The sequence below is a fragment of the Bactrocera tryoni genome, chromosome 5, assembly GCF_016617805.1.
Source record: "Bactrocera tryoni isolate S06 chromosome 5, CSIRO_BtryS06_freeze2, whole genome shotgun sequence".
NCBI classification, from domain to species: Eukaryota; Metazoa; Arthropoda; class Insecta; order Diptera; family Tephritidae; genus Bactrocera; species Bactrocera tryoni.
The window spans coordinates 63,696,084-63,722,751 of NC_052503.1; the positions used below are offsets into that span (position 1 = coordinate 63,696,084).

The 26,668-nt window shown below is 36.3% G+C and overlaps 3 protein-coding genes across 3 annotated transcripts; 1 reads left to right on the plus strand and 2 right to left on the minus strand.

The window, feature by feature from the left end:
- Window positions 1-5,407: 5,407 nt before the first annotated feature.
- On the minus strand, window positions 5,408-8,638 carry LOC120777665 (glycosyltransferase 25 family member). Its single transcript, XM_040109121.1, has 6 exons — window positions 8,218-8,638; window positions 7,915-8,143; window positions 7,254-7,837; window positions 7,068-7,196; window positions 6,744-7,001; window positions 5,408-6,683 (listed from the first exon to the last, which is right to left on the minus strand). Exons 1-6 carry the CDS (start codon window positions 8,478-8,480, stop codon window positions 6,158-6,160), a joined length of 1,989 nt encoding a protein of 662 aa, XP_039965055.1. The 5' UTR covers window positions 8,481-8,638; the 3' UTR covers window positions 5,408-6,157.
- A 289-nt stretch (window positions 8,639-8,927) lies between these two features.
- LOC120777666 (cytochrome c oxidase assembly protein COX11, mitochondrial) lies at window positions 8,928-9,893 on the minus strand. The gene is made up of 3 exons (XM_040109122.1): window positions 9,617-9,893; window positions 9,238-9,561; window positions 8,928-9,181 (listed from the first exon to the last, which is right to left on the minus strand). The coding sequence occupies exons 1-3, from the start codon at window positions 9,821-9,823 to the stop codon at window positions 9,026-9,028; spliced, it is 687 nt and encodes a 228-aa protein (XP_039965056.1). The 5' UTR covers window positions 9,824-9,893; the 3' UTR covers window positions 8,928-9,025.
- Window positions 9,894-10,094: 201 nt separating this feature from the next.
- Window positions 10,095-13,527, plus strand: LOC120778678 (trichohyalin). Its single transcript, XM_040110612.1, has 2 exons — window positions 10,095-10,184; window positions 10,385-13,527. The coding sequence occupies exon 2, from the start codon at window positions 10,387-10,389 to the stop codon at window positions 13,498-13,500; it is 3,114 nt and encodes a 1,037-aa protein (XP_039966546.1). The 5' UTR covers window positions 10,095-10,184; window positions 10,385-10,386; the 3' UTR covers window positions 13,501-13,527.
- Window positions 13,528-26,668: the final 13,141 nt, after the last annotated feature.

Consider the following 26,668-nt stretch of genomic DNA (forward strand, 5'->3'; position numbering starts at 1 on the left):
AAGTGGTGAAACACGCTAATAATTTTCTGTGGTGAAACACGCTCATCCAAAATTGAAATATCCCTAAATTTTCGTCATTGTGAACCTTCTCTATAAATATACGTTCTCTGATTTCTCCTTCTGATCTTGCTGTGGTGAAACACGCTCATCGCATTTTGTTAGCTTTTGACAGTTTACACGCTTGTCCGTTGTTGGACCTTCTCTATAAATATACGTTCTCTGATTTATGTATGCACTGTTTTCTAAGAACTCTTTAACAGTGCAAGAACAAAACTTTTAGCAGTTTATTGCAGTGGTCAAAGTCAATTCAAACTATTGCTTTATGCTTTGACCTAGGCACCAAATAAATGCAATGTTGCTGCTGCTTTGTTGCACTCTAAATAAAATGACAATAGCATGTTTTACCATTTACGTAAAGTGACTTGCATTTTATCGTTATTTATATTTACTTATTCTTTTACTCGCCGCAATAGGAACGATCATGCTATGAGCACAACCTTTTGTATGAACGTGTTTAATGAAATGTCATATTTTCTTCTATATTTCGCTCTATATTTATTTTTGCCTATTTCTTATTAAATTGCGTTTAGCCTGCATGTAACTGCAAGCAATAAATGGTTGTAAATGTGTTTTTTTGTGGAGATAAAACTGTGTGTTTTGCCGGTTAATTGAATAGTTGCACAATTAATGGATCATTATAATTGAACAGACGCCAATGGCAGTATTCATAAAAAAAAATTGTTCAAATTGATTTATAAGTATAAACATAATATCTGCTAGTGCGTTAAGTGTGTTATAATTATGCATACTTTTATAAATAATGCATTTTTTAGTTAAACTCTGTATGTACATACATACATATGTATGTATGTATATTTGAACATACATATGTATGCAGGTATTCAACTTATAGAAAAATATAATCAGAATCGTGCTGAGATATGATTAATTTTACAGTACAACTTCGATAGTTATAATCAGAAACCAATTTTAGATTTATGATTTGCAATTGAGAATGATTTTACAAAGATGATGCGTCATCTGGATTTAATCACAGGTCAGTTTGATGGCAGCTGTAAATTTGTTATAATATAATGATTAGGGCAATTATTTTCAGATATACATGAATTTTAGTAAGAAAATATTTAACTTTTTCGATTTGTACGACTAGTATTCAAAAATAGTCTTTGTATGGTATAAAAATGTATTTATAAAAATGAAAAATGTGCATATGTATTATATGCGCATAAGTATTTGAAAGGTATAACATCTCTCAGAAATATTCTAAATGTCTTAGCAAAATTTGCACAGTACCATATAACGGTAATAAGTAACTTCTTGATGATTGAAATTTTAAAAATTGCATTAGACCGCCTCAGTCATTTGAACCCAATGCATTCTAACTTTTAAAACAATCTAAAGTAACACTTTCAAATAGGTCTGTACAATTGTCAAAGAAATGGTAGCAGATACTCTCAGTGCTTCCGTAAGAATATTGACATAAGGAAGTCGGCGCCCGGTCTATAAATACGCACTGGTTGCGATCAGTTTCGGGAATTAACTGCGAATCTGTAAGCGTCGTCGAGCATAATAATTATTTAGTCATTGTAAGGCTATGACCTGCTATTTTACCCTACTGCAGATAGTGAGGAAATAGATTAACTTCAGAGAGCGATGCACCATCAACTTTCTTTCAATGGATAGTTCGCCTTGTTCGGGAACACGTCTCGACTAGTAGTTCTTCGTTTTCGACGATTTCTGTTTCTTCAGAAAATCGTTTTTTTTTCACTTCTACAATGACAGTTTTATACGGTACTGCCAACCTTAGTTATAATCAGATTTATAATATATATATATATCTGGTTATAATAAGAAAGTCTTATAGCTTACAAATTTATAAGCTATCTCCTTTTTTATCGACACGCTCTCACCAGCACAGAGATAAATTGTTATAGCGTGATCACTGGGTTGAGTGTAGTTGCAGAGAACGTATATTTATAGAGAAGGTTCACGATGACGAAAATTTAGGGATATTTCAATTTTGGGATATTTACTGTTTTGGATGAGCGTGTTTCACCACAGAAAATTATTAGCGTGTTTCACCACTTAACATCAGGGGACACGAAAATAGCAGAATTGAGCATTTTCAGTGTTAAATGAGAAAAATAATAATTCCAATGTTAAGGAATGTACGCTTACAGATTCGCATATTTACTATGCGCAAACGATGCTGCATATATGTATGTAATTTATAGATCGGAATACATATGTTTGTATGTATGTATATTTGTTATGGAAGCACATAAGTATGTACATATATATTTTAAAATTGAGCTATTTTATGATGAATTCCATAAAATCTTTGCAAATATATAATTCAATAAGATTTGTATTACTATCTAATTATGCATTTTATATAGGTTTGGTACGACATTCATATGTATAATAATATACTGAAATAAATATTTGCTTTCGTCAATAAATTTTTCGATATCATGTTAAATGACCAAGCGGTCGCACATTTGCCCATATAAGTATGTATTATTATGTATGCATGTCAACAAATATAAGAACCATACGCATAATGTTCGTAAATTTGTCTACATGCAACAAATGTATGTAAATATGTACATTCAATGCTTCATGCGAAATTTCCGTTGACGCGAACAACCAATGGCGAAGCTCATATTTTTTGCTTTCAAGTCAAAGAGTCAAGTGCTGAACACAATGAGCGCGACAGACTGCAAACGACATCTGCCAAATATTAGAATACACATGTTCTTATGGACACAGTTATGTAGTTCTGCAGCTGCCTCAATAACTGTGTCCCTAAGAACGTGTGTATTGTAATAATTGACAGATGTCGCTTGCAGTTGGTCGCGCTCATTGTGTTCAGCACTTCAATGTGCCCAAAGCTGACGCGTCACAACATTGTGTTGTTGGTAGAAAATCCGAGCTGTGCCGAAAACACAAACGAACGATCGCCAATTGCCACTGCTTCCCTTGCCGCTGTACCAGCTTCGCCAACAAACCAGCGTAGATATATATGTTTGTGTGTGAGCTTGCATACATATCGACGCAGATTTTTGCGAGTCACGGAAAAATATTTTAGACAAATATTGTAAATCGACAACGGCTATGTTGCCACTTTTGTCACTTCTTTCTGTGAAGAAGCATCAGAAAGTTGTTCAATTTATGATTTTTAGCTTTTGCCATCGTCGCGAAAAGACGCCTGTTGGCAAAGGCATGCTCGGGGAGATGTTACGGCGTCTGTTTTTATGAATGAAGCAAGTTTGCCTGTTGAAAGTGCGCTTGCGTTCATGAATGAAAATATTGTTGTTAGGTGTTTTTCTACAAATTTGGGCATCGACTGTTTGGCTGCCATATTGACGTATGACGCCGCTGATGCTATTTGAACCCCTTGTTGTTTTTGTAGAACAATATTCGTAATATTTGCGGGTGACATACATATCTATATGTGAACGCATATAACATATGTATGTTGTGTATGCATTATTTGTGTGGGAATGTCATACGCACATATTTACATGTGTACGCATATTTGTATGATGGTTTGTGTATACATTATTTGTTGGGCAATGTCGTGCACATATGCATATGTATGTATGTACATATAGAGCAGTGCGCTCACGCTTTTTATTGATAAATGATAATATCACGATTTGAATTTGAATTGTACTTACATACATACTTATGTATGTATGTAACTTGGTGCTAATATGTAGATGCGTATGAAAATTTAAATGAAGAAATGTAATTTACAGCCAATATTCTTGTAATATATTAAGTTTTTTAGGATATTAAGAAAGTATGTATGTTATAAATATACATATATAACGTATCCACATATGTATGTACATACATATTTGTGAATTTATGACATACATACATACATATTATCAAACATACGAAATTTTTAAAAGGTATCTCTTATTTGTACATTACCTACAAATATTACTTTGAAAATAGCATAATTTAATGATAATGTTATCAATTTTGAACGAATTCAGAAAAATTCGCAAAATGATATTCATATCAATTAATATGATTGCATGTAAACGTATAAAAATATAAGCGAAAGGCCAACATGCGTCTGTAATAGCAATGTATATTTCTGAGCATAATTTTCATTGAATGCTCAACTCTGTTCACGCGCCACTGTTAAGATTTCTCCTTCTAATCTTGCTGTGGTGAAACACGCTCATCGCATTTTGTTAGCCAAAAATATTTTTTACGCTCTCCGCGCCGTGAACCTTCTCTATAAATATACGTTCTCTGGAGAAAGTATATCATAGACAGAGAACGTATATTATACACAGAGAACGTTTATCATAGACAGAGAACGTATATTATACACAGGGAACGTTTATCATAGAAAGAGAACGTTTATCATAACTCGGTTAACTCGGTCAATTCTCAGGTCGGTTCTTTGGTGAATTCCTTACTAAAAATCTAACAAATTTTCGATATCGAACCTGCACTTTCTCTATGCTTTAAGTTCTTTGGTTCAAGCGAACTGTTAAGATTTATCCTGCCGAGCTGCCAGTGGTGAAATTCCCTCATCTCGAACGAGTTAGCCAAAAATATTTTTACGTTCTCCGCGCCGTGAACCTTCTCTATGATAAACGTTCTCTGTCTATGATAAACGTTCTCTTTCTATGATAAACGTTCTCTGTGTATAATATACGCTCTCTGTGTATGATATACGTTCTCTGTCTATGATATACGTTCTTTGGTTCGGTTTGTATGGCAGCTATATGCTATAGTGAGCCGATCTGAACAATTTCTTCCGATATTATATTATTTCTATGAACAATAACTCATACCAAATTTCGTGAAGATATATCGTTAAATGAGGAGTTTCCCAAGCAAGCATTTGATTCCGATCATTCAGTTTGTATGGCGGCTATATGCTATAGTTAACCGATCTGCCAACTTTTGGTAAGATACATTGTCAAATGTGAAAGTTTTCCATACAAGAACTTGATTCCGATCGTTCAGTTTGTATGGCAGATATGCATATGTTATAGTCGTCCGATATCGGCAGTTCCGACAAATGAGCAGCTTCTTGAAGAGAAAATAACGCTTGCAAAATTTCAAAACGATATCTTAAAAACTAGGGGACTAGTTCGTATATATACAGACAGACAGACGGACATGGCTAAATCGACACAGCTCAACATACTGATCATTTATATATACATATATGTATACACATATATAGTTTATAGGGTCTCCGACGCTTCCTTCTGGGTGTTACAAACTTCGTGACCCTGTTCAGGGTATAAAAATAATCGAATTGCAGTAAAAATTATACTTATTTATGGGTTTATTGGGGAAATTTTTTGTGCATACACTTTTTAAAGTGAAACTTTTTGGCATAAAATAATTTTTTGGGCTGCTGGGCCCATAAATGATTGACACGTACATAAGTATTTATTTTATAGACCGTTAAATATTCGAAATTAAATGTACTAGTTAAAACATTAGACACATAAGAGTTTAATGCATAAAAATACATGAGTTTCTAAACTACTAAATTAATTCAACAAATCTATTAATAAACAACCTATTAGTATGTTTATGTTTGTTAACAACATGTTAAGTGAACCGGTTTTTAATCACAAACAAGCACTCAACATAACAGCTATTAACCCGTTCAAAAACCGCTAAGACGCACTTGTTTCATACGAAGAAATTATATATTCATATTTCATACGTTTTTAGTGTTTGCATGTTTTACGGCGTAAATTTGCACAGCGAAAGACAATTTCGTGCGAAAGACAATTTCGTGCGAAACACGTTCACTATTTCGTTTTGAAAATGTATATTAATTAATAGCGAGTATATGGTGGACAAAATTAATATTAATATTCGAGTTAGTTAACGGCTATGAGTATAAATGGAATATATAGGTTGAAACTACAACTATGTATAAGGAGCATAGGTTTTTTGCTTTTGTTCTTAATTTTACAACTAGTAAGGCACATTTAAAGGATATGTATACACACTGGTGCATACACATATATAAAATTCTATACACATACACTCCGTATATAGAAATGGCAATTTAAGCGGCAGTAATAATAATAAAAACTTAATTGTTTAAAGTAATGATGTTAGCATATGAGCGTACTCAAAACTCTTCATGAGTTTTGGAAAAATGCAAATCTTGATTGAAAGTGCCACCCTCGCTATCTTTCATCAAATCCACATATATTTCATCTTCCGCTTGCTTTGTGGGTGCATCCTGCTCAGGCTGTATATAAGGGAATTCCAATTCTCGATCGCTCTTCAAATGCACATTAACATCACTGTTCACCGTTGAGGTCAGCTCCGAGTCTTCGGTGTCTGAAATGTAACCCGATTCACCGGTATAATGTGTGGGGAAGAGTATTAAAGGCGCCGCGCTGAAGGCTAACAAATCACGTTGCGGGAAGTGAGAGCTCCAAGTTTTATTCGGATGACGATTAAACATTAACGGTAGAAATTCATCGACTGGCAACAGTTTCTCCAACGGTTTTGCGGCGAGTAGTTTGCGTGCGCCTTGTAGTGATATAACATAGCCCAATGTCCAATAGGAGTAACCAGCATGCACAAGATTTTCCGCATTCTGTACCCAAGGTTCTTTCTCTTCCTTCAATCGTTTGCGGCCAAAGTAACTGTGGATTCATAAATATTTTAAATATTCATATTTAATATGAATATAAATAAAAACTTACACTAAATCATATTCAACAACGCTGCGTATTTGCGAGAGCACGCGTATGGCGCTATCTTTGAAGTATGGCTGGAAGCGTACATCATCCTCAAGAATTAGCACTTCATTTTGTTCGCGCTCAACAATCTTTTCCCAAATACGATAGTGACTTAAAAAGCAACCGATTTCACCAATTGTCATTTGACGGTGAGAGTAAGGATCTTCATAGCCAGGCAGGAACTTGATACCCATATCTTCCAGCAACTCAGTGCTAAGATTTCTGAAAGAGTTTTTAATATAATAATGTACAACAAGTAAATATTGATTTCTGCTATTTTTAACGTACTTTCCGTCCACGGCGGGAAAATATTCAACATCTAGACCTAACTCAAGGAAGAGTTTCTCCATTTTGGCACGTCGCTCAGGCCGTCTTTCAAGATTGATCATGTAAATGTGGTCCAATGTGAGTTTGGTTCTACAATATTTAAATTTGTAAAAACATTATTTTTCGAATATCGAAATTCGAACTCACTTATTTGGATAAGTAACGTATTTCTCGAAATACGCATTCACAGGCGCCACCTCATCCTGATCATGTACGATATTTGCGCGTATATTAATCAGCTGTTGCACGTCTTGTTCCAAACCATCGTTAACCTCAAGTGGCTGCATTAAATATCCAAATGGTAGCTTATTACTGATGAACATTGGTATGCGTGAACAATTTGCCGATGTAGCGAAAACAATAATATCATCGACGGGGCCATCGTACGGGCGACACGGTGTGAATCCTTCATATTCTGCCCATTCGACCTCATTTTGTTGCTGCTCAAGAAGCCGTTCACGATTGAATGTTAGATAACGCATGCCCTGATAGTTCACTCTTATCAGCACAGCACTATGTACCATTGGTACAGGGAAAACACCTTCCTTATTAACATTGTAGATTTCCCTGTATTCGTCGGTGCGTTGATAGTAATAATCGGGTGTCATGCCACACCAAAAATTTGAGTACAAACCTTCGGACAGTAACATAGGTGCAACGATGGGTAATCGTAGACTGGTCAAATGTGTTAGGGTGTCGGCGTGTGTTAACAGCACATCAGCATCAAGGAACTGTATGAAAACACAATCAACATAAAACATAATTAGTTGGTATGTATTGAAAGAATAGTGTATGTATTCATAATTACAAATATGTAATCGGCCCAAATCTTCTTAGCATAAATCAATGCTGTTTCTTTCAAGTTTATGAGATAATGAAAACGTTCAGCAGGCCAATCGTTCGGTGTACTTTCATTTTGATGACGTTGCACGCTGTCGTCATGCTCGAAATCGACACTGTGATATAAGTTTGCGGTGTTATTAAGCCACAACTGCAGCAGTTCTGTGCTCGCGTCGTTATTGTGATCTGAACGTATCCTACAATTGGAAAATAAATGTTATCATGCATGAATAATGTGTGTGTAAACTAATAATTTATATGATCTACTTACCACAATGCAATTTGCTCTTTTGGATAGTTCAGGCGCTCGAAGTATGTTAGGAACAACGGTAGGATATGTGCCTTGTTGCGTACCAAAAGCGCTACCACTACAGTGGGTGGCTCATCGCCTAAATCCGACGGCAACAATTCATACAAATCATCGATACTTGGCACAGATTGCGTCGGTGGCTTGGCGGTTTCCGGTGTCGCAACTGCGCTGCAATAATAGGAGCTCAGAGCGAATAGCAGCGTATAAACGGCGAATTTGCACATCTTCAAGCTAATCGCAACGATGCTCTACAATGATTTTCGGTTTGAAGTTTGAAAATTGACAACACTTTATTCCATACGTTTGTTCACCACTACAGCGCAGAACGTTCTGAGACGATATATGCGAGTTAGCTGTTAAAAATCTATTTTAATATGCGAGTTTTAATTACTTGACTGCTGCGGCATCACTTTACTTTGTACAGAAGCTAACAATCAGAAACCGCATACCCGCATACAGGCACAAACAGAAAATATGACGTTTCTTATCATAAACAAATCGTAGCACAGTGCTTTTGTTGTTGGACAGCGGTTTACGGAAGACAATGGGGTATGCTAATGAAAACATGTGTTGTTTTTGTGCTACAGTGGCTTGCAAAATGTAACTAAAGTAGGGTTGCTGTTCGTATTATTTCAAAGATTTGTTTTTTTCTAATTTTGCATTAATTATAATTTTTTTTTATTTACAACAGTTCCCAGTGGCGGCAGTCAATAAATAGTATTATTAGACGTTCATGCTTAATATGCTAAGACAATAGTACAAATATGCATTACGCTACATGGGGACGAACATAGCTAGGCATTTGCAATTTCAAGCCTTCCTTTGATTCAAAGAAAGTATACGATAATGTTATCGTATCAACATTTTCCAGTTTCGGATCTTTTGTAAATTCCGGATCGATATAGAAGAATACAGGCATATCCACCTACAAGAAAAATTTCATATTTAAGCTTGTATATTAAATCAAGAGAAATAACATGCCTCCTCATGTGGATTTAATTGCTGTTCCTCAAAACAAAAACACTGTATTTTGTTGAAGTATGCACCAGCTTCGAATGGCAGCACATTATAGGTGCTAATGCCAATAACTGGGTGATCTGTGGGATTCCGTGCTGTGTAGAACGCCAACGCCGTTTCTCCAGGCACAACTTTGATCTCATATTGTTGCGGTTTAAAATTCCAACGCATAGACGCAGCAATATCAGCATTAAAACGTATTTTTAGTATACGGTCTTCGATTTTCTGCATTGTTTCTACTTTATCGGCATCGTGCCCCTGCGACGTTGTGCCACCGTAGCTGTATGCCTGCGGTAGCGAAATTATTTACACACTTGGTATGTTTTATCGCAGAATTGCTCACCTGGCAGAACATGCGATATAGTGGCACTGCCGCATAGCTGGCACCAGCTACGAAAATGCCTCCAGCAGTTAAATAATATAGCGTAGACTTTTGTCGCTTTCGCGCAGCTTGACCGGCGTCGGTACCATTTTTACCGCTTGTGGATTGAAAGCGGAACCGGCACGCGCGCTTGCAATGTGTACTTAATATGTGTAAGGTACGTAACATTTTTTTTTAACACTTAATATATAAGCTAACTAGTAATTAATTTTTTATGTTGCTTTAGGAGCAAACTCGTAATATTTACAATTTATTTTTGTAGGTTAAACAGCTGTTTATTGCATTTGCAGAGCCACTGTATGTCCATATTTGCCCTGAGTGTGTTCAATTGAATAGATTTTACAGTAGCTTTGAAACGTTGCTAGGAAACGGTTATTTTTACCTTGGACAAACATATTTGATATTTCTAATAATTTTGTCTGCTGTTCGAGTTTAGTGGATTTTTTTGTAAAATTTATTTCCAAAGTTTTAATAATTTTCAAAATGAAGAATATTTTAAAAGCACGGTAACACACATTTTAAGCATTTGGTAAGTTATCAGCGCAGTTTCATTCGCTTTTGCTTGTAGATGAGCGGATGTGTCAGCTACCGCTGCCATCTTTAACTTTGGAAATATATCAGCACTTCCGCACAGTTAAATAAATTTTCAAAACTTAATTTGTTTTAAAAGAATTTTTTATTTTAATTATAAAAACTTGTAATCGACTTACTAATTTAAGCTTTTGACAGATATGAATTTCAGCGACGATCCCCTGGCCGATTTACTGAGCGACAACAGTTTGGATAATGACAGCTTCTTCGACAATCCAACAGGCATACGGCCCACAACTCGTATAAACAAAAGTAAAAGTAAATTAGATGATTTGTTTGGAATTAAAGAAGAATTTGAGTCGACAGTTTTACCAGTGCCCAAAGCACGCCAACCTGTGCCAACAACAACTGTATCTATAAGTACACCCCGCACAACCAACCAGCAACAAAAATCTTCCAAAGATATGCTAGAAGACGACGACGATGATGATCTGGGTTTCGATCCGCAAAAACCAAAGGCCGGTAGTAAGTTGAATTTGTTGGATGATTTATTTGCTAACACAAGCATTAAAGAATCTAAAAGGCCCGCCACCGCGCAACCCTCGACTGTGCGTCGTGAAGCAGAGAAGCCAACTATATCGCGACAATCAACAGACACCACCACCGATACTTCAAATGTGCTGTTGGCACAACCACGGCCAAAAACATCGGCGGGAAGACGTAGTTCCAGTGCGTCGAATGTAATGTCGACCGATCCGTTAGGACTTTTTGCTGGTTCTACCAAAGAACGGGAAAAAGAACCTTCTACCTCGGGTATGTCTACGCCTAAAGCTAAAAAACGTGGTACTACAGCAGACTGGCTTGGCTTGGGCACGGACTCGGAAGCTGCTGGTAAGGCAGATAAGGTAACAGAGTCCCCAATGCGCACTTCGAAACCGCCAACAACTACTTCGCTTACCACCACTGCTAGTACCGCAAGACAAACTACAGACATCGTGAAGCTGCCTGATAATCTGATGCAAGCGCCCACAGAGCAACACGTTGATTTAAACGAAGACGTTCTTTTGATGCCACAAGTTGCAACTTTTGCCCCAACTGGCGATAATACAGCGCAAAATATACTCTTGCTAAATACCAACAATTTGGAAATGAAGAACGCTTACACGGCTCTGCACCAGCAGGAGTCTCAACTGGCGTTGGCTACGCAGATGAAAACCCAAGAACGCGCTTTACTGGAAATGCAACGTAAGCAAGAAATACTACTACAACAACAAGAGCGACAGTTCCAGACACTAGTTCAACAACAACTACAACGTCAGCAGCAAATGGAGGATCATATTAAGATGCAACAGCAACGAATCAACACACATATACAGCTTCTGATGACACAGCCTGCCATGCTGCCAACTTCTATGCCATTACCCCCAATTAAAATAGCGCCAGAGACTGACGACTTGGGCGAGCGCATTGGATCACCAGATGGCACACCGGAAAAATCTGACGACGCTGGCGGTACTTTGGATGAACGGCATGGCCGCAATCGTAATAACAGCGGCAGTCGTAGTCGGAGTCACAGCCGCAGTAGACCGGCCTCGCCGCCGGACGTCATGTTGGAAACGGTACAACATGAAGCTGATATCAAGCGTTTGGAATTGGAAAAGTTACGTCTGGAAGAGCTGGTGACAAGTCAAAAGGTCAATTACGAGCGTGAAATTGAATTGATAGAACGTTCCTATAAGAAACAACTGGAAGTAGTCGAAAACCACACAAATTCAATCGAAATGCGGTTAAGAGCCGAAGTGGAAGAACTTTCGAAGTACTACATACAAAAAGTAAGTACATTGGAAAGCGAGAAACAAAAATTGAAATCAGAATACGAAACCGACTACGGCAACTTGAAGCAGGATCAGGAAGATGAGTTGCGTAAGCTAAAAAAATCGCATGAGGACGACATAGAAATGTTAAGAGAAGAAAATCGACGAATGCTAGATAATGTGCGGCAGGCTAAAATGCTTGAATTTGCCGCTGTACAAGAGAATGGCTCATATATGGAGATGTTGAAGGCTGCCTCAAGCAATTTGGAAAATCTAAGTGGCGGCTTGCAGGGCTTGCGCGATGACGTACAATCAAGACTGGAGCTGCTGCACAAAGAAAAGGAAAAGAAGTTAGAAGCACGTGAACGACGGCTTGAAGATGCTGAACGACGTTTGAAGATGAACGAAGAATCCGCGGATGAGGAAAAAAAACGTCTCATGACACTGGTTAGCAGTTTGGAGCAGCAACTAAAAAAATTGTCCAAAGAATCGGCAGACGAGAACTGGATACTGCGCCAGCAGATGGCCGCACTTGAGGCCGAGAAGGCAGCATTTGAAAAAGAGAAAGAATTTGCACGCGAACAAATAGCCCGTGATGAGAAACGTCTGGAGGAACTCAAAGAGCGGCAATTAAGTGAAACGCAACGCGCTTTAACGGATTTGCAAGAGGAACGAGCACGTCTCTATTTGGAGCGTACTAAGATCGAGACAGAGCAGAAGCTACATTCCGGTCATGATATAGAGAAGCAACGATTAGAAATGGACGCAGTCATGAAAGTGGCGCAAGATGCTACTCGTCAAGCGGATGTTGAGCGCGAACGTTATCACAAGTCGTTGCGCCAATTGGAGCAATTTAAACGTGAACTTATCGATAAAGAGAATACGCTTCGCGCCAAGGAAGACGAACTACAGCAGGAAACACTTTCGTTTCGTATGGCTGAGCATAAATCCCAAGAAGCGATACAAAAAGCGCGCACTGCCGAGCAAAACTTCCAGACAAAGCTACAACTATTACAGAAACGCATGCGGGAAACGGACGAGATGGAGGTGAATCTCTCACAAGAACGCATGCTGCTTACACAGGAACGCATTAAATTACAACAATTTAAGGCAGGTCTCTTGGAAAAGCGTTGTGAGCTATGCAAAATGGGCGATCAGCGTGAGAAACTGGCGCAATATTTAAATAGCAACAATGACGAACAAGTTGCCAATGATGATGGTGCAGCAGGCGATTCGATGGCACAGCAACGCAATTACATGCGTTCGGAGGAATTAAAAATGCGGCAAATGTTGCAACAGGGGAGCATTGTAGATCGTATGCTTGATGAGAATATAGCAGAGTCTCTGCGCAAAATGAGAGCGTCGACGAACATGGAATACTGGCCGGAGACGGTGCTGGACGATGATGCCAAAGAGAAGGCGCTACATAATCTGGATAGCGGTTTGCTACGTGGCAGCGTAGATAATTTGCTTAATCGGACCTCACAAACGAAATATTAACGTTAGTAAATTTTATACGTACATATGTGGAAAAAATTTCTAAAAAATAAATGAAATTGTGTTAAAAACAAATTGGGATGTTACCTTAGCGGATGTATGCGGTAGTTAATTGGACAAACGTGATTTGAACAGAAATAATTGGTATTATGTTATTGTATTGTCATCTTGGGCTTTTTTCGATTTTTCGTTGAGCAGTTTTTTATGGTGGGTCCCAAGCTTTATGCACTACAGCAGGCGATTCGCTTTCCCAATTTAGCTCACCTAAAAATGTATGTTTGTTGGTTACCTAGGGGATACTTCAATCATATGAATAATTTCTGGCCGCAGTCAGGTTAATAGCAGTCAAAAATCTTTCCTCATTTGCGTATATTTCAGCTCTTACCCCTGCGAAACTTATCCAAATGATGCTGGACAATACAAGAAATGTAGTTAAAATCGCACTTTTCCTAGCTGGTCGCCACCAAACGAGATTTCGAACTGGACGACTTTTTATTGTGCGATTTCTTCAACCTGATAATAAGAGTCTTAGAGCTAAATGGATAAATAGTTATGCTTTTTACAGTGAATGCAACTGGTGGTAAACGAGGAAAATATGGAATACCTACTCTCATCAAAGAAAAGGTCAGCGCATCTTGGCTCATTTCTTGCTTTCTTGCTGTTGACAGTCATATCTATAAAGTTGCATATAATTTCGTCTCTTTTGGAACCAGCATTAACACAAACGCTAACAACTGCTGACTAAGTAATCGAAAAGGAAAATCCGCTCAATATTTCCATCTTGCTATATGGTGCAGAAGCGTGGAGACCGCAATGGGAGTTTACAAGACAAAGGTTTGCGGAAGATTTAAGGTCTTTTGACGGCGAATGCCACAGAGAATGCAACGTTGAACTACTTATATGCAGGGAAATTAAAGAAATTAAAATGTTCAATTCTCAATTTTTAATCCCGTCATCTTAATTAGATTTTGAACACTTTATATGACGCCATTGACATACATAGATAGTTCAGTAAATAAAAAGTTCATGTCGTCCGAATTGACAAAAAACACTTCGGTTTGAAGGTGTTCAATGAAGTACCCGCCTGTGGAAGCAGATGAAGGAGAATACTTCCACTTCATTGATCACACCTATAAAGAGCAACGTGGCTTGGCTTGGTATTTCCAATTGTCGCCAAATTGCGTGCAGAAGAAACGATTGGATCTATTCTTCCTACATGTTGATTGGCACTACAGAATTTTGCTTACAATATTTCGATAACTCGTCTGCTTATGTAGACAGATTACATATATTTCTACCTACAACCATCGCTAAATTGCTATTAAATTATTTTTTATTCTACATGGCGAATTCAAAAAAATTTAAGAGCAGCGATAACCCTATAATTTTTTTATCGGTATGATATTAAAAGTGTGAGCCGTAAGTCTTACTTCTCTATCTCTAAAGTGGTAAAAATAAACACATTTTACATTTACACAAGGGAGTTAAAAAATTAAAATTTAACTTCTAATGCAAAAATCGCAAACTGATGTTTGTTCGCATTAATACTTTTGTTTTTGAATTCAAATGCGTAAAAGTAAAAAACAAACCTTGAAAGTAAGTAAACCAAAAACCCTTAAATGGTGAAAGCAGGAGAAGGAGAAAAGTACGTTGACAATCTCCTCGACAACTTGCTTGTTTACTTATTCTTGTGCGCACCGTTTGACGCTGTCAGTAAAAATGACAGATTACGTTCGCAAAATTGCTTTAATTGCTTATTAATTCAAATAGTGCAACAAAGTTTTTGTTTTCATGTTCACAAAATAAAATGTAAATGATAAAGTTTGTGAAAATTGCTGAAATATATAAGTAAATAGTGTTTTATTAAAAATACATTAAAGTGAAGTGTGTTAGTGATTTAAAAGAGCAGGAGTATTAGAGGGGGTTGAATTGCAGGAAGTTAAAAATCTGGAAAAATCGCATGTGCGGGAAATGTTCTACAGATCATTCTGAAGAAATTTACCTAAGATTTTATAACCGGTTTCGAACCGGTGATTTGTATGGAGATGGTTTTTATGATCATAAAAATGTTTACATCTGTTTTTGAGATATCCGAATGTAATTTAATATGTAGGTGCATTTTGATATTCTATTGTTCGGTACACTATACTACAATCTCCCATACAACTGATTATTCCGATTTCTTAAACTTCGCCTTTAAAATCGAAACCGGTTTTAGATCCATAGCCTCTTAGGCAAAGTTGTTAAGAATGATCGGCAGAACATTTCCCATATACGCGATTTTAAAGAAAACAAGCTATCCGCTCTGATGTGTTTACAAGTGTTGTTGGAAATTGAAATAAATACAAGTTTCATTCTGGCAGAGCAAATAACCGTTTTACTGAGTACCACAAGCAGTTTGAGCAATAGTCGTAAGTATTGCAACTTTGGCAGCTGTCACAAAGATTAGTTGCGTCCGTATGCTTCACTGATGGATGAGTGGACAATTGCATGGATGAATGTATTTGTTTTTATTAAGTTTCAAGAAACTAAAGAAATGATATTAGCTACATATGTAGAGGGTTACTATTGTTGCAACCTCTATCTTGGGGGATAACTTCGCTGAATTGTATTTTAATGTGACAAGGATCGATTAGATTGGCCGTCTAACAGATTGAATTTGAATTAATTATATAAGTACTTGTGAGCATATTACATTTATATACATATGTATGTAGAAACTACCACTTTTTCCTTTGGAAGCACAGTAGCACAAGGCAGTTTAATTAAAATGTAAGTATATTCAATGCCTTTATTGTGCCGCGTGGCTTAGAAAAAAAGAATAAAACTTTAATAATGGAACACCTTTTATCTTGAATAGTAAATAACAAATTACAACAAAAACACAGCAATACAATAAAGGAATTTTTGTCAAGTTTCCTACAAAGTCGCCGAAACGGTAGTGTCAAAGAGCACACATTGTCCTTAGGTTTTAATCTCCAGAAATAACGTTACCGATGCGCGGCTGCAAAAACAGAAACGAAAAAACGTTAACTTCGGCTGCAACGAAGCAATAATACCCTTCTCAAGTACATTTCTTATGGCATAAAAGGATATCAAAATATCATTATCTTGATTTTGATCTGTCAGTTCTACAACTGCATTATGCTATAGTAGTCCAATCTGAACAATTTGCTTAGAGATTATCGTGTTGAACAATAATAAATTCTAATTGCGATTTACTTGGTCAAATAAAAAAGGTTTCTAAAAAAGAACTTGATTTTTTTCGATCAGCTTTGAATGACAGCTATGTATATTGTTCGATATCGACTAATTAGCAGCTTCGTCGGAACGGAGGGAGTAGTTTGGAGTAAGCAATCGGCTTAGCTCGCTACGCTGATAATTTTCGTATAAATTTTAGAAAGTCTCCGATATTTCCTTCTTGTTGTTAAGGGGTTATTCAACTCTAGAATTTTGAACAATTCGTTTTTATTTCATATATTTAAAGTTTAGACCCTTAAGAACATAACCTCCAAAGGATTTTTAAAAATTAAAATTATTTTAAGAGCTACAGTTACTTTAGTGACGCAGTACCTAGCCCGGTTCGGCTTGACTCACTTTTTTAAACGCGTTTTTCTCGAAACTACTTTTTTCCACACGGTACCGGCATTATCTCAAGTTCTATACAACCGATTTACTTGAAATTTTGTGTGAACCTTCTTTATATAATCCTTTATCGTTCCTACCAGCATCGTGTCAAAATTTTAGTTTTTAATATTTAAAAAAAAATTCAGGAATTTCAAAAAGAAGCGTTAAAAATGATTTTTCTTTCAGGCAGTCGCCATTTTTCAAAAAAAAATTTTTCGTGTTCCCTGAAATAGGGACTATAACAGCATCCTTACTGATTAAGAATTTCTTTTGATTTTTTTTTTCAGACCACCAGGAGAGTCAGGATCAATGTCACCAGGATGCGCCATTTTTTTTTACACCTGTCTCTCCCCCTCCCCCTCTCTAATTATTTTAATTTTTAATATTTTTTTGTAATTTTTTTTTTCTGTATTCTTAAGATATCAATAAACACCATACAAAAATGGATAGTAAAAATATTAATTGCCTTTTGTACGACACTTTAAAAATTACCTGAAATTCATGCTTTTAGAGTAGAATACCCCCTTAAAAATTTCGTGCTAAACTTAAAATACTCCGCTCAGGGTATCAAAAAAAGTAAGTAATTCCCTAAATGCATTCACTTAAAGGACTTAGACTTACCACTGCGGTCGGCAGAAAATAAACAAACATGTCAAATAAACGAGAAAAAAATCACGAGTTGCATGTTACAATGAAAAAACATCCACACAATAAAGAAAACCACATAGCAATAAAAAAATAGTTTTAATTCAAAGAAAAGCGACAAATTGTTTTTGACTACTGTTGCTCAGCAATATTTTGTTGTTTTTTTTTAATTTCACCTTTTGCTTTGGCGACTGCGCACAGCGCCCCACATATGTACAATGCATTTATGCCTTATTTACATTTATTTTTATAAAATCCCTTTTCCATCTACCAAGGAATGTCGCATGTACACACATTTTCAAAGCAACAGCCTTCACAAAAGCCGCTTAGGCAGCCGCCTATTTTGGTTACAAAGTCGACGCTTTACAGTTTAGCACAGCGTTACAAGTGTGCATACATAGTATGTATGTATTTATCGTATTTATGCTGCATTGTCTGTACGCTTTGTAAATATTTGCTAAGTTTTAACGGCAGAAAATTGAAAACAGCATCTTTTAGCGCCTCCAGCGTGCGTCCAAAGTGTAGGTGGTTGTTAAGTAAAAATTATCTTTGAAGAGGGAGAGAAAAAAATGAAATAATTGAAAAATACCGCTATAACAGCAAACATTTAACTAATGTAACGCTTACTTGCGCAAGCGTGTAGCGTCATTTAAACGATTACCCGAGTTTTGTGATAAGCGGCGGTTTTGTAGGGAGCACTTTGTTGACTTTTCGTGGCGGCAAGTTAACAGAAGTCGAAAAACGGTTTTATCTAGTAGGAAAGTTCAAAAAAATGAGATCGTGTGATCTGGAGAATTATGTCTGCAAAGAATAATTATTTAAATAACCGTTACTTGTAAGTAAATTTACATTTGCTAATTAATAAATTTAATTGCTATATGTCGGATGGGCTTTGAAGTTTTATTAGTTTGTTTTTACCATAAGTACATATGGCGAGATTTCGTAATTTTTATGAAAATTTCAAGTGAACAAACAACTAATATTTCATCAGTATGAACAATGAATATATAGCGCATAGAGTATCTGCAGGAGGTTATTTACTGTTAGCATTATTTTGTTTTTCGGTAAATATTGATTTCAATAATATGTAGTTATTTTTAGAACAGAATTCCCACTAGACACTATATTTTTCCTCTAAAATTTATCGTTAACAACAGACGTATGTAAATATATGTATGTTTATGATCTAAAATCCATTTAAAATGTATTCGAAGTTAAAGTAGTCCTATAATATAAGGTGAATATGTATATGAGGTTAAGCCAGTAAGTCATTTCCCTAATAGCCCGATGCCACAGTATCTTAAAAGAGTCTCACTGTCGTGCAGTACATTCTTGTAAACTGCTAATGTTAATTTCAATTCGGACTGAATTGGACTGTTTAGGAAGAAAGGCAATGTTGATGGGGAATTGAATTTTTGTTTTTGGAAGGGAAGTCCTGCAGCGTTAGAAGAGCTTGGGTGCCATAATCGGTTCTTCCGCTTTGTCGGCTACTGTCAAAAATAGTTTAATGGAATTCTTACGGCTCTCACGGAGAATAAGTTAACAAAAATCCACGATTTCGAATTAGCATTACGCCTATTGAAGATGTGTGAGATAGCAGAAGCAGAAGGCACCAGATTAATCGTGTAAATCATTTTCTGAATCAAATATTTGCCGTGAGGAAGCTTTAAGTCCGTTGAAGATCAAACTTGCTCACTCCAGACTGAGATCAGTGATTGATACTTTTAAATCTTCCTTTTCTTTATTGGCGAAGAGACCACTTACACGGTTATAGTCGAGTTTGCAATAGCGAGCCAGTCGTTCTTCCTTTTCGCTGTTTGGCGCTGGAAATTCCAAGTTAAGCCAGACCAGGAACCTGTCTTTCCAACGGAATGGAGGTCTTCTCCTTCTTCTGCTTCTCCCGGCGTGTACTGCGTTGATGCTGTAGAGTTTTAATTCATTCGAACGACATGACCTAGTCAGCGTAGCGCTGTGTCTCAATTCGCTGAACTATGTACATATGTCAACCGTCCTATAACTCATACAGCGCATCGTTCCATCGAATGCGATATTCACCGTTGTCAATGCCCAAAGAACCATCAAACTCGTAACGTCGACTAATCACAAGTTGTCATAGTCCAGGCCTCTGCCCCATAGAGCATGCCCAATAAAAATAATTTTCATTGATTGGTTTTTGGAAAATTTCATAAAAAAGGCTGTTTATTTATTGAAATATTTTGCAAATACTTAGTTCCTGTTGCTAATCCAACCTTTTTTCTATAATATAATTCGACAAACCAAAAATTAATAATTTCAAATAAAAAATTAGGTATACATATATATTTAAATATATAAGATATTTTCATGTTTTCCTTATTAGTTTATTTAAAAAAAAAAATTATAACGAAATCTCATCTCCTTCTTGTATCCCTTCAATGCTATTAAAAGTCTGAGAATTGAATATAATCCAGCTTTTATGTGGCTTAGCGGCAAAAATAATTACATTTGCGAAGTCGCAAAGGTGCCAACTCGGACCTTTTTGCAACAATGGCCAAAACGAGCACCCGCAAAACACAAAACAACACCGAAGGTGAGCAATAAAAATCATTTAAGTTCTTATCCTGCTAAAGGCGCACATTGGTCAGCACATATACACACATATATATATATATATATACAATGAATGAATGTGCATAAATGTAAGGAGTTTACTAAAATAATGCAATTGTATATACCGAGGTATGGATATATATACAATGAATGAATGTGCATAAATGTAAGGAGTTTACTAAAATAATGCAATTGTATATACCGAGGTATGGATATATTATATGTATGTATATAACGTAAGTGTGTGTGTAAGCACATGTGAGGATAAGCAAACAACACCTTGCAGTGATTTGTAATTGTCATATTTAACAGAAATCCCTACAAATGATTTTCGCACAAGAGTCATGCATACGGATACATATGAGAGTATATACATACTCATGTGTATATATGTACATACATCCATACATACGAGTAAGTGCAAATGCGGGTAGTGATATGTAAAAAAAAAGCATGCTGGATATGGGAAAGGAAAAGGAAAGTAATAACAGTAGCTAAGAATGAATGGGTGTAGTAAGATTCTTAAGAATATAATCAATTTTCGGGGATTAAAAGACGGACATTTCCCTACCGTCTACGTTACACATACATACAGACGTAAACCCACACATTTTCGTAGTAAAATGAATATATGTAGGTGCGGCTCTGATAGGTTCATGTATGACAAACGAGAGCGTATGAGGGAAGACAGTCAACACTGTATTGGCAGCTTAAGAAAGGATCAATCTGTACACTTAGCCACATATCATAACTGCAAGTGCAGACATAAACAATGGAAAATATACATCGAAAATATACATTTGTATGTACATATGTTTATTTAAAGTTTTGTATTCATATTCATGCTTATTCGGTAGCGATAGGCTACTTAACTTAGTATGTTTAGGATTATTTTTTCAGTTTCTAAATGCTTTAACAAATTGTTTTTATAAAATTATCTAAAACTAATAATTTTCGAAGCAGAATAAATATCTAGAATTGTTTACTTATTTAGATATAAAAAAATAAATTGAAGGGCGAAGCTAACCTCAAAACTAAACAGTTATTTACTAAAAATTGATCGCTTTTATACCACAAACAGTCCATCGTATTTTGTATTCTTAATAGAATAGAATTGGTAGAGAAACCGTGAGCGTACGAAAAGGGGTGGCCGACAGGGGTAATGCTCGAAAATTCTACGAAAAGATGCGACGACTAACAGAAGGTTTCAAGACCAGAGCATTCTCTTGTAGAACTCCTAGATCTAGTGACTGATGCACAGAGCATACTAAAATTATGAAGAGAACACTTCTCCAGCCTGCTGAATGGCGGTGAAAGCATAACACCAGGAAATGGTGAACCCCATTCCACAAGTGATGTCGATGGAGCGGACGTACCATTGCCCAGCCATGAAGAAGTTCGAACAACAATTTGCCGTCTCAAGAACAACAAAGCGTCGAGGGACGATGGGATGCCGGCTGAGCTATTCAAGAAGGAGCATCTTTGTAGAATATGGTTAGACGAACACATGTACGAAAAAGAGCTGCCTTTATGCCACTATGTCTGAATACCTAATACGGCTGTGTAAACTGACGTTGAGCAATACCAAAAGCTCTATCAGGATAGGGAAGGAGCTCTCAGAACCGTTCAATACCAAACGAGGTTTCAGACAAGGCGACTGGAGCTGAAAATCTTAATAGACAAGGTACAATCTTCTATAAGAGCGTACAGCTGTTGGCATTCGCTGATGACATCGATATCATTGGCCATAACAACCGCGCTGTTAGTTCTGCTTTTCCAGGTTGGACAAAGAAGCGATATAAAGGGGGTGATAGTGAACGAATGCAAGACGAAATATTTCCTGTTATCAAACAAACAGCCCACGTCACTGCTGACAGTCACAACTTCGAAGTCGTTACGAGTTTTCGAGAGAAAGATTCTGCGGAAGATTTATAGTCCCTGCGCATTGCCAACGGCGAATATCGCAGTCGATGGAGCGATCAGCTGTACTAGATAGAACAGATGAAGAAGGACCTGGCTACACTTGGAATCTGCAATTGGCGCCAAACAGCGACAAGCAAGAACGACTGGCGTGCTTTTTTCAGCTCGGCTACGTGGTTATAGCGGTATCTACGCCAATAAAGAAGAAGCAGAGTCAAGCAATTCGAAGCCCAAGTGATACAACACTGCCATTGTTTGCGTGCGTTTGACCAATATGAATTACGAAATTTTGAGCTCTCGCAATACCCACTTCACAAAGAGCTTCGCATATCAAGTATTTGTGAACAATTTTTTTTCGGGTCATCCAATATTATTTTTTTTCTTTTTGAATTTTTATCAAACGTAATAGACTTTTTTGATCATTATGACTATTTTGGAGGCTTACTAGTTTCGATTCTCGTAAGACTTGTACAAAATTGATCAAACCGGTTCCTTAAGCCACAAGCATTAAGGGGGTATTCTACTCTAGAAGCATGAATTTCAGGTAATTTTTAAAGTGTCGTAAAAAAAGGCAATTAATATTTTTACTATCCATTTTTTTATGGTGTTTTTATTGATATTCTTTAGAATACAGAAAAAAAAATTTACAAAAAAAATATTAAAAATTAAAATAATTAAAGGGGGGCGGGGGGAGAGACAGGTGTAAAAAAAAATGACGCATCCTGGTGACATTGATCCTGACTCTCCTGGTGGTCTGAAAAAAGAAATTCTTAATCAGTAAGGATGCTGTTATAGTCTCTACCTCACGGAACACGAAAAATTTTTTTTTGAAAAATGGCGACTGCCTGAAAATAAAAATCATTTTTTACGTTTTTTTTTGAAATTCCTGAATTTTTTTTAAATTTTAAAAACAGAAATTTTGACACGATGCTTATAGGAACGATAAAGGATTATATAAAGAAGGAGAATTTCAAGTAAATCGGTTGTATAGAACTTGAGATAATGCCGGTACCGTGTGGAAAAAAGTAGTTTCGAGAAAAACGCGTTTAAGAAAGTGAGTCAAGCCGAACCGGGCTAGGTACTGCGTCACTAAAGTAACTGTAGCTCTTAAAATAATTTTAATTTTTAAAAATCCTTTGGAGGATGTATTCTTAAGGGTCTAAACTTTAAATATATGAAAAAAAAAATGAATTTTTCAAAATTCTAGAGTAGAATACTCTCTTAAGCCAAATTACCGTTTCATTACAATACGAAATCCCTTTTATCCAGGTTTTTTAACACATCGCTTCCTCAAAATATTATACCACAAGTTGTAATTTATGCATGTGCCTTTTGAAGGTGAGGTGTAAGAATAGAATATATTAATTCTCTTCTAGTGGTGCCGTATCATTGGAACGATACGAAGCACTTAGTGAGCTGATATACATAATTTCATTATTATTCATTCCGCCATTTCAACTTATTTTATGTGCTCATAATTAGTTCAGTTTCCCTCGATAATACCCAATGTTTAATGTTTAATTGATGAAATTTATGCATAAGCAACATATATTTCTGAATGTATGTATGTATTCAAAAACGTATTTAATTTTAACAAGCAACTCGTTGAGCTTGTCCCTCGGCAAAGAATCATTTATAACAAATGCTTAGCTAAATTACGTTCATCTTCAAATGGGATTTGATAACTCAATCATTTGAGGAGCCGTGTAATTACTCACACACTTAAGTCATTTGGCTTGTACAACAACAACTTTGCTTTGCTTTGTATTACACGCATTTACACACTGCCTCTTTCACATTCTACACGAGTAAATAGTGACAACAACACAAGTTGCAGGCGAAAGTAGAACGCAAATGACAAACAATTGTCAACAGTTTGTATCAACATTAATCAAAATCATCACTTCACTTTAGTGTGATTTATTTATTTATTCTGCTTAATTTTTCGAGTGTGCTCGCATTTCTACAAAATCGGCATTGAATTTTAAAGCAAATCACATTTAAGGGGTGAGATCAGTCTAAGATTTTCAAAAAATCGAAACATTTTGGGAACAATTGATGTAAAGCTAAAATTTGGCAAGTCTAATTCAGATTATGGGGTTACATGCACTTGTGAATTTCAAAATGTATTTTTTTTAAGTGTCTAAATAAAATGAATTAAAAAAAATAATAAGTAAGTAATAATGAAAGGAAAGGGGAAGTTCGAGCGCAACCGAACATTTTATACTCTTGCATTTTGCAGGAATCAAAGCCAGGGAAAAGCCTTAACGTGTAAAACATCAACCAGAGGATCGAATATATAAGTATATATGTATACTACGTATATACATACTTGTATAACTGATACAGTGGCCGACATGTTCGACATAAGGCTTGTTAGAAAAACGAAAACCATTATATGTAGTATATGGAAGCTGGGGTAGTATAACCCCGATTTCATTTATTTTTCCCTATACCACACACTATTAACATGCCCCATAATAAAAAAATGTTCACTTGTATTGTAAAATACGCCACACACAACTCTGATATTACTTATAAAGAAGCTAGGTCAAGTTTTCGCCCGATTTTATCTATTTTAGGCACAGAGATACACTGTTAAGAGTGAAACATGCTGTCTCACTTTCATTGGGATAACTCGTATATTGGGAGATATGTACGGTATAAAGTCAGCCGAAAGTTCAAAAATCTCTATACTAGGTATATGGGGGCTCAGAGAAGTATTGACTCAAATCAACCCATTTTTGATACTCAGGGATACTATTATCAGGAAAGTGTTCTCTCTGAATTTCAATTGTTTATCTAACACATTGGCGAAATTTTCGGTCAAAAGTCAATTATAGCTACAGAGGTCCACGTATTCGGCACCTAGGGTCTTGAACAGTTTTGGTTAGATTTGACAATTTTCGACCGAAAAGTGGCATATTCTAAAGGCATTATTCGTGCAAACTTTTATCCTGTTATAAATTTGCTTCTTGAGTTGTGTACTGGAAAGTGAAAGAATCGAATGGAATTTAAAATTATGCTATATGGGAAGGAGGCGTGATGAATGTGATGGAATGTAAGAAAAATGCCACTAACTAAACTTAGTTTATTGGTTCGGGTCGGGCCGGTTCCGAGATATGTGTTTTCACTTAAAAGTGGACGGTGCCATGCCCATCGTCCAATTTTTACCCGGGTCTCATAAAGCCTTCATCTGTGTAAAATTTTATGTCTCTGTTATTGATTTATGGCAATTTTAGTAGATTTTAACAGTGCCGTTATATGGGGAGTGCCCGGGCTTATCTTCAGATTTCATCTATTTTTACAAGGTCGACAGGGGTGCTAAAATAACCTCTTTCAGTGTCTCGATTCTTTCCAGATTAAATTCTCAAATTTAACTCTTGTTTAGGGTTCCATTCAGGCCTAACTTACCCCTTAAGAGAGAGAGCGAAAGGTATCAAGCATACGAAAATAAAATAATTTCAATCAAAAGTTCTGCTTGAGATTCATGAAAATACGAAAACTATATATGTGTGTATATGTACGTACATACAATAACAACTACAAATATACTACAATAAATTGTGTGAAATTATAGTTTAAATTCACTTTTAAAATTGCAATTTCGCTGCCAGTCATTTTATTGTTTTTGTTGATTTTGCTTGGTTTCTATTGTCATTCCCACTGATGAATTGAGCGGCTGTAGGCGCTGTATTAGTTAGTGGAAAGGGTGAGGGCCATCGAGTAATGTATCACATAAATTTCGTGCACATCAATCACTGTCATTCGAGATTATTCCCACTGATGAGGATGCAGATGCGGCCGATGAGCGCGAAGCGATAATCAACACTCATACATACATACATACTTTACAAGTGTATGGGCAGGATGGAGGAAAATTTAGAAAATTTTACCAATTCTAAAATAATTGAGAAGTAAAAGTGTGACGAGGCATTAATATTTAAATGATCACAGCCAAACGCTAATTTACTTAGGCGAGAGATGCTTTATTTTAATCAATAAAGGGGAGAAATTGAAGTCAGTCTTGGATTAAAATGGGACATTTACAACGGCGTTGGGTAATTACAATTAAGGAAATTAAAATACTAAACACAGAAGCGTGGTTTCTTGCTTTAACGGAGCTCAAAGTTTATAAGAATTATTTTTTTGTTCCAATGTTAATAATAAAAGTCCACTTCGGCAGCGAATCCTTCTTACTTCCTATTTTACTAATTTTGAATATTCAGTGTTATTGCTGTTATTGTTTTGGTAACAACGCGAAATATTTCCCAAATATTCAGGTTGACATTATTTGGTATTTGGGAGTTTATGGCACCGGATCCGTTCCTGTTACGTAGCCCCGATTGTTGTGGGAATGGATGGAAATCTGTTATGTCATAACCGTAGT

What these genes read in the sequence shown, in the direction of transcription:
- LOC120777665 (XM_040109121.1), bottom strand. Translation starts at nt 8,480, where the DNA reads ATGTGCAAATTCGCCGTTTATACGCTGCTATTCGCTCTGAGCTCCTAT. An exon ending in AAAGAGCAAATTGCATTGTG is followed by an intron (nt 8,144 to 8,217) that starts GTAAGTAGATCA and finishes TTCCAATTGTAG; the next exon opens with GATACGTTCAGATCACAATA. An exon ending in GTTGTTGAATATGATTTAGT is followed by an intron (nt 6,684 to 6,743) that starts GTAAGTTTTTAT and finishes ATGAATCCACAG; the next exon opens with TTACTTTGGCCGCAAACGAT.
- LOC120778678 (XM_040110612.1), top strand. Translation starts at nt 10,387, where the DNA reads ATGAATTTCAGCGACGATCCCCTGGCCGATTTACTGAGCGACAACAGT.
- LOC120777666 (XM_040109122.1), bottom strand. Translation starts at nt 9,823, where the DNA reads ATGTTACGTACCTTACACATATTAAGTACACATTGCAAGCGCGCGTGC. An exon ending in TATATCGCATGTTCTGCCAG is followed by an intron (nt 9,562 to 9,616) that starts GTGAGCAATTCT and finishes TCGCTACCGCAG; the next exon opens with GCATACAGCTACGGTGGCAC. An exon ending in AATTAAATCCACATGAGGAG is followed by an intron (nt 9,182 to 9,237) that starts GCATGTTATTTC and finishes TTTTTCTTGTAG; the next exon opens with GTGGATATGCCTGTATTCTT.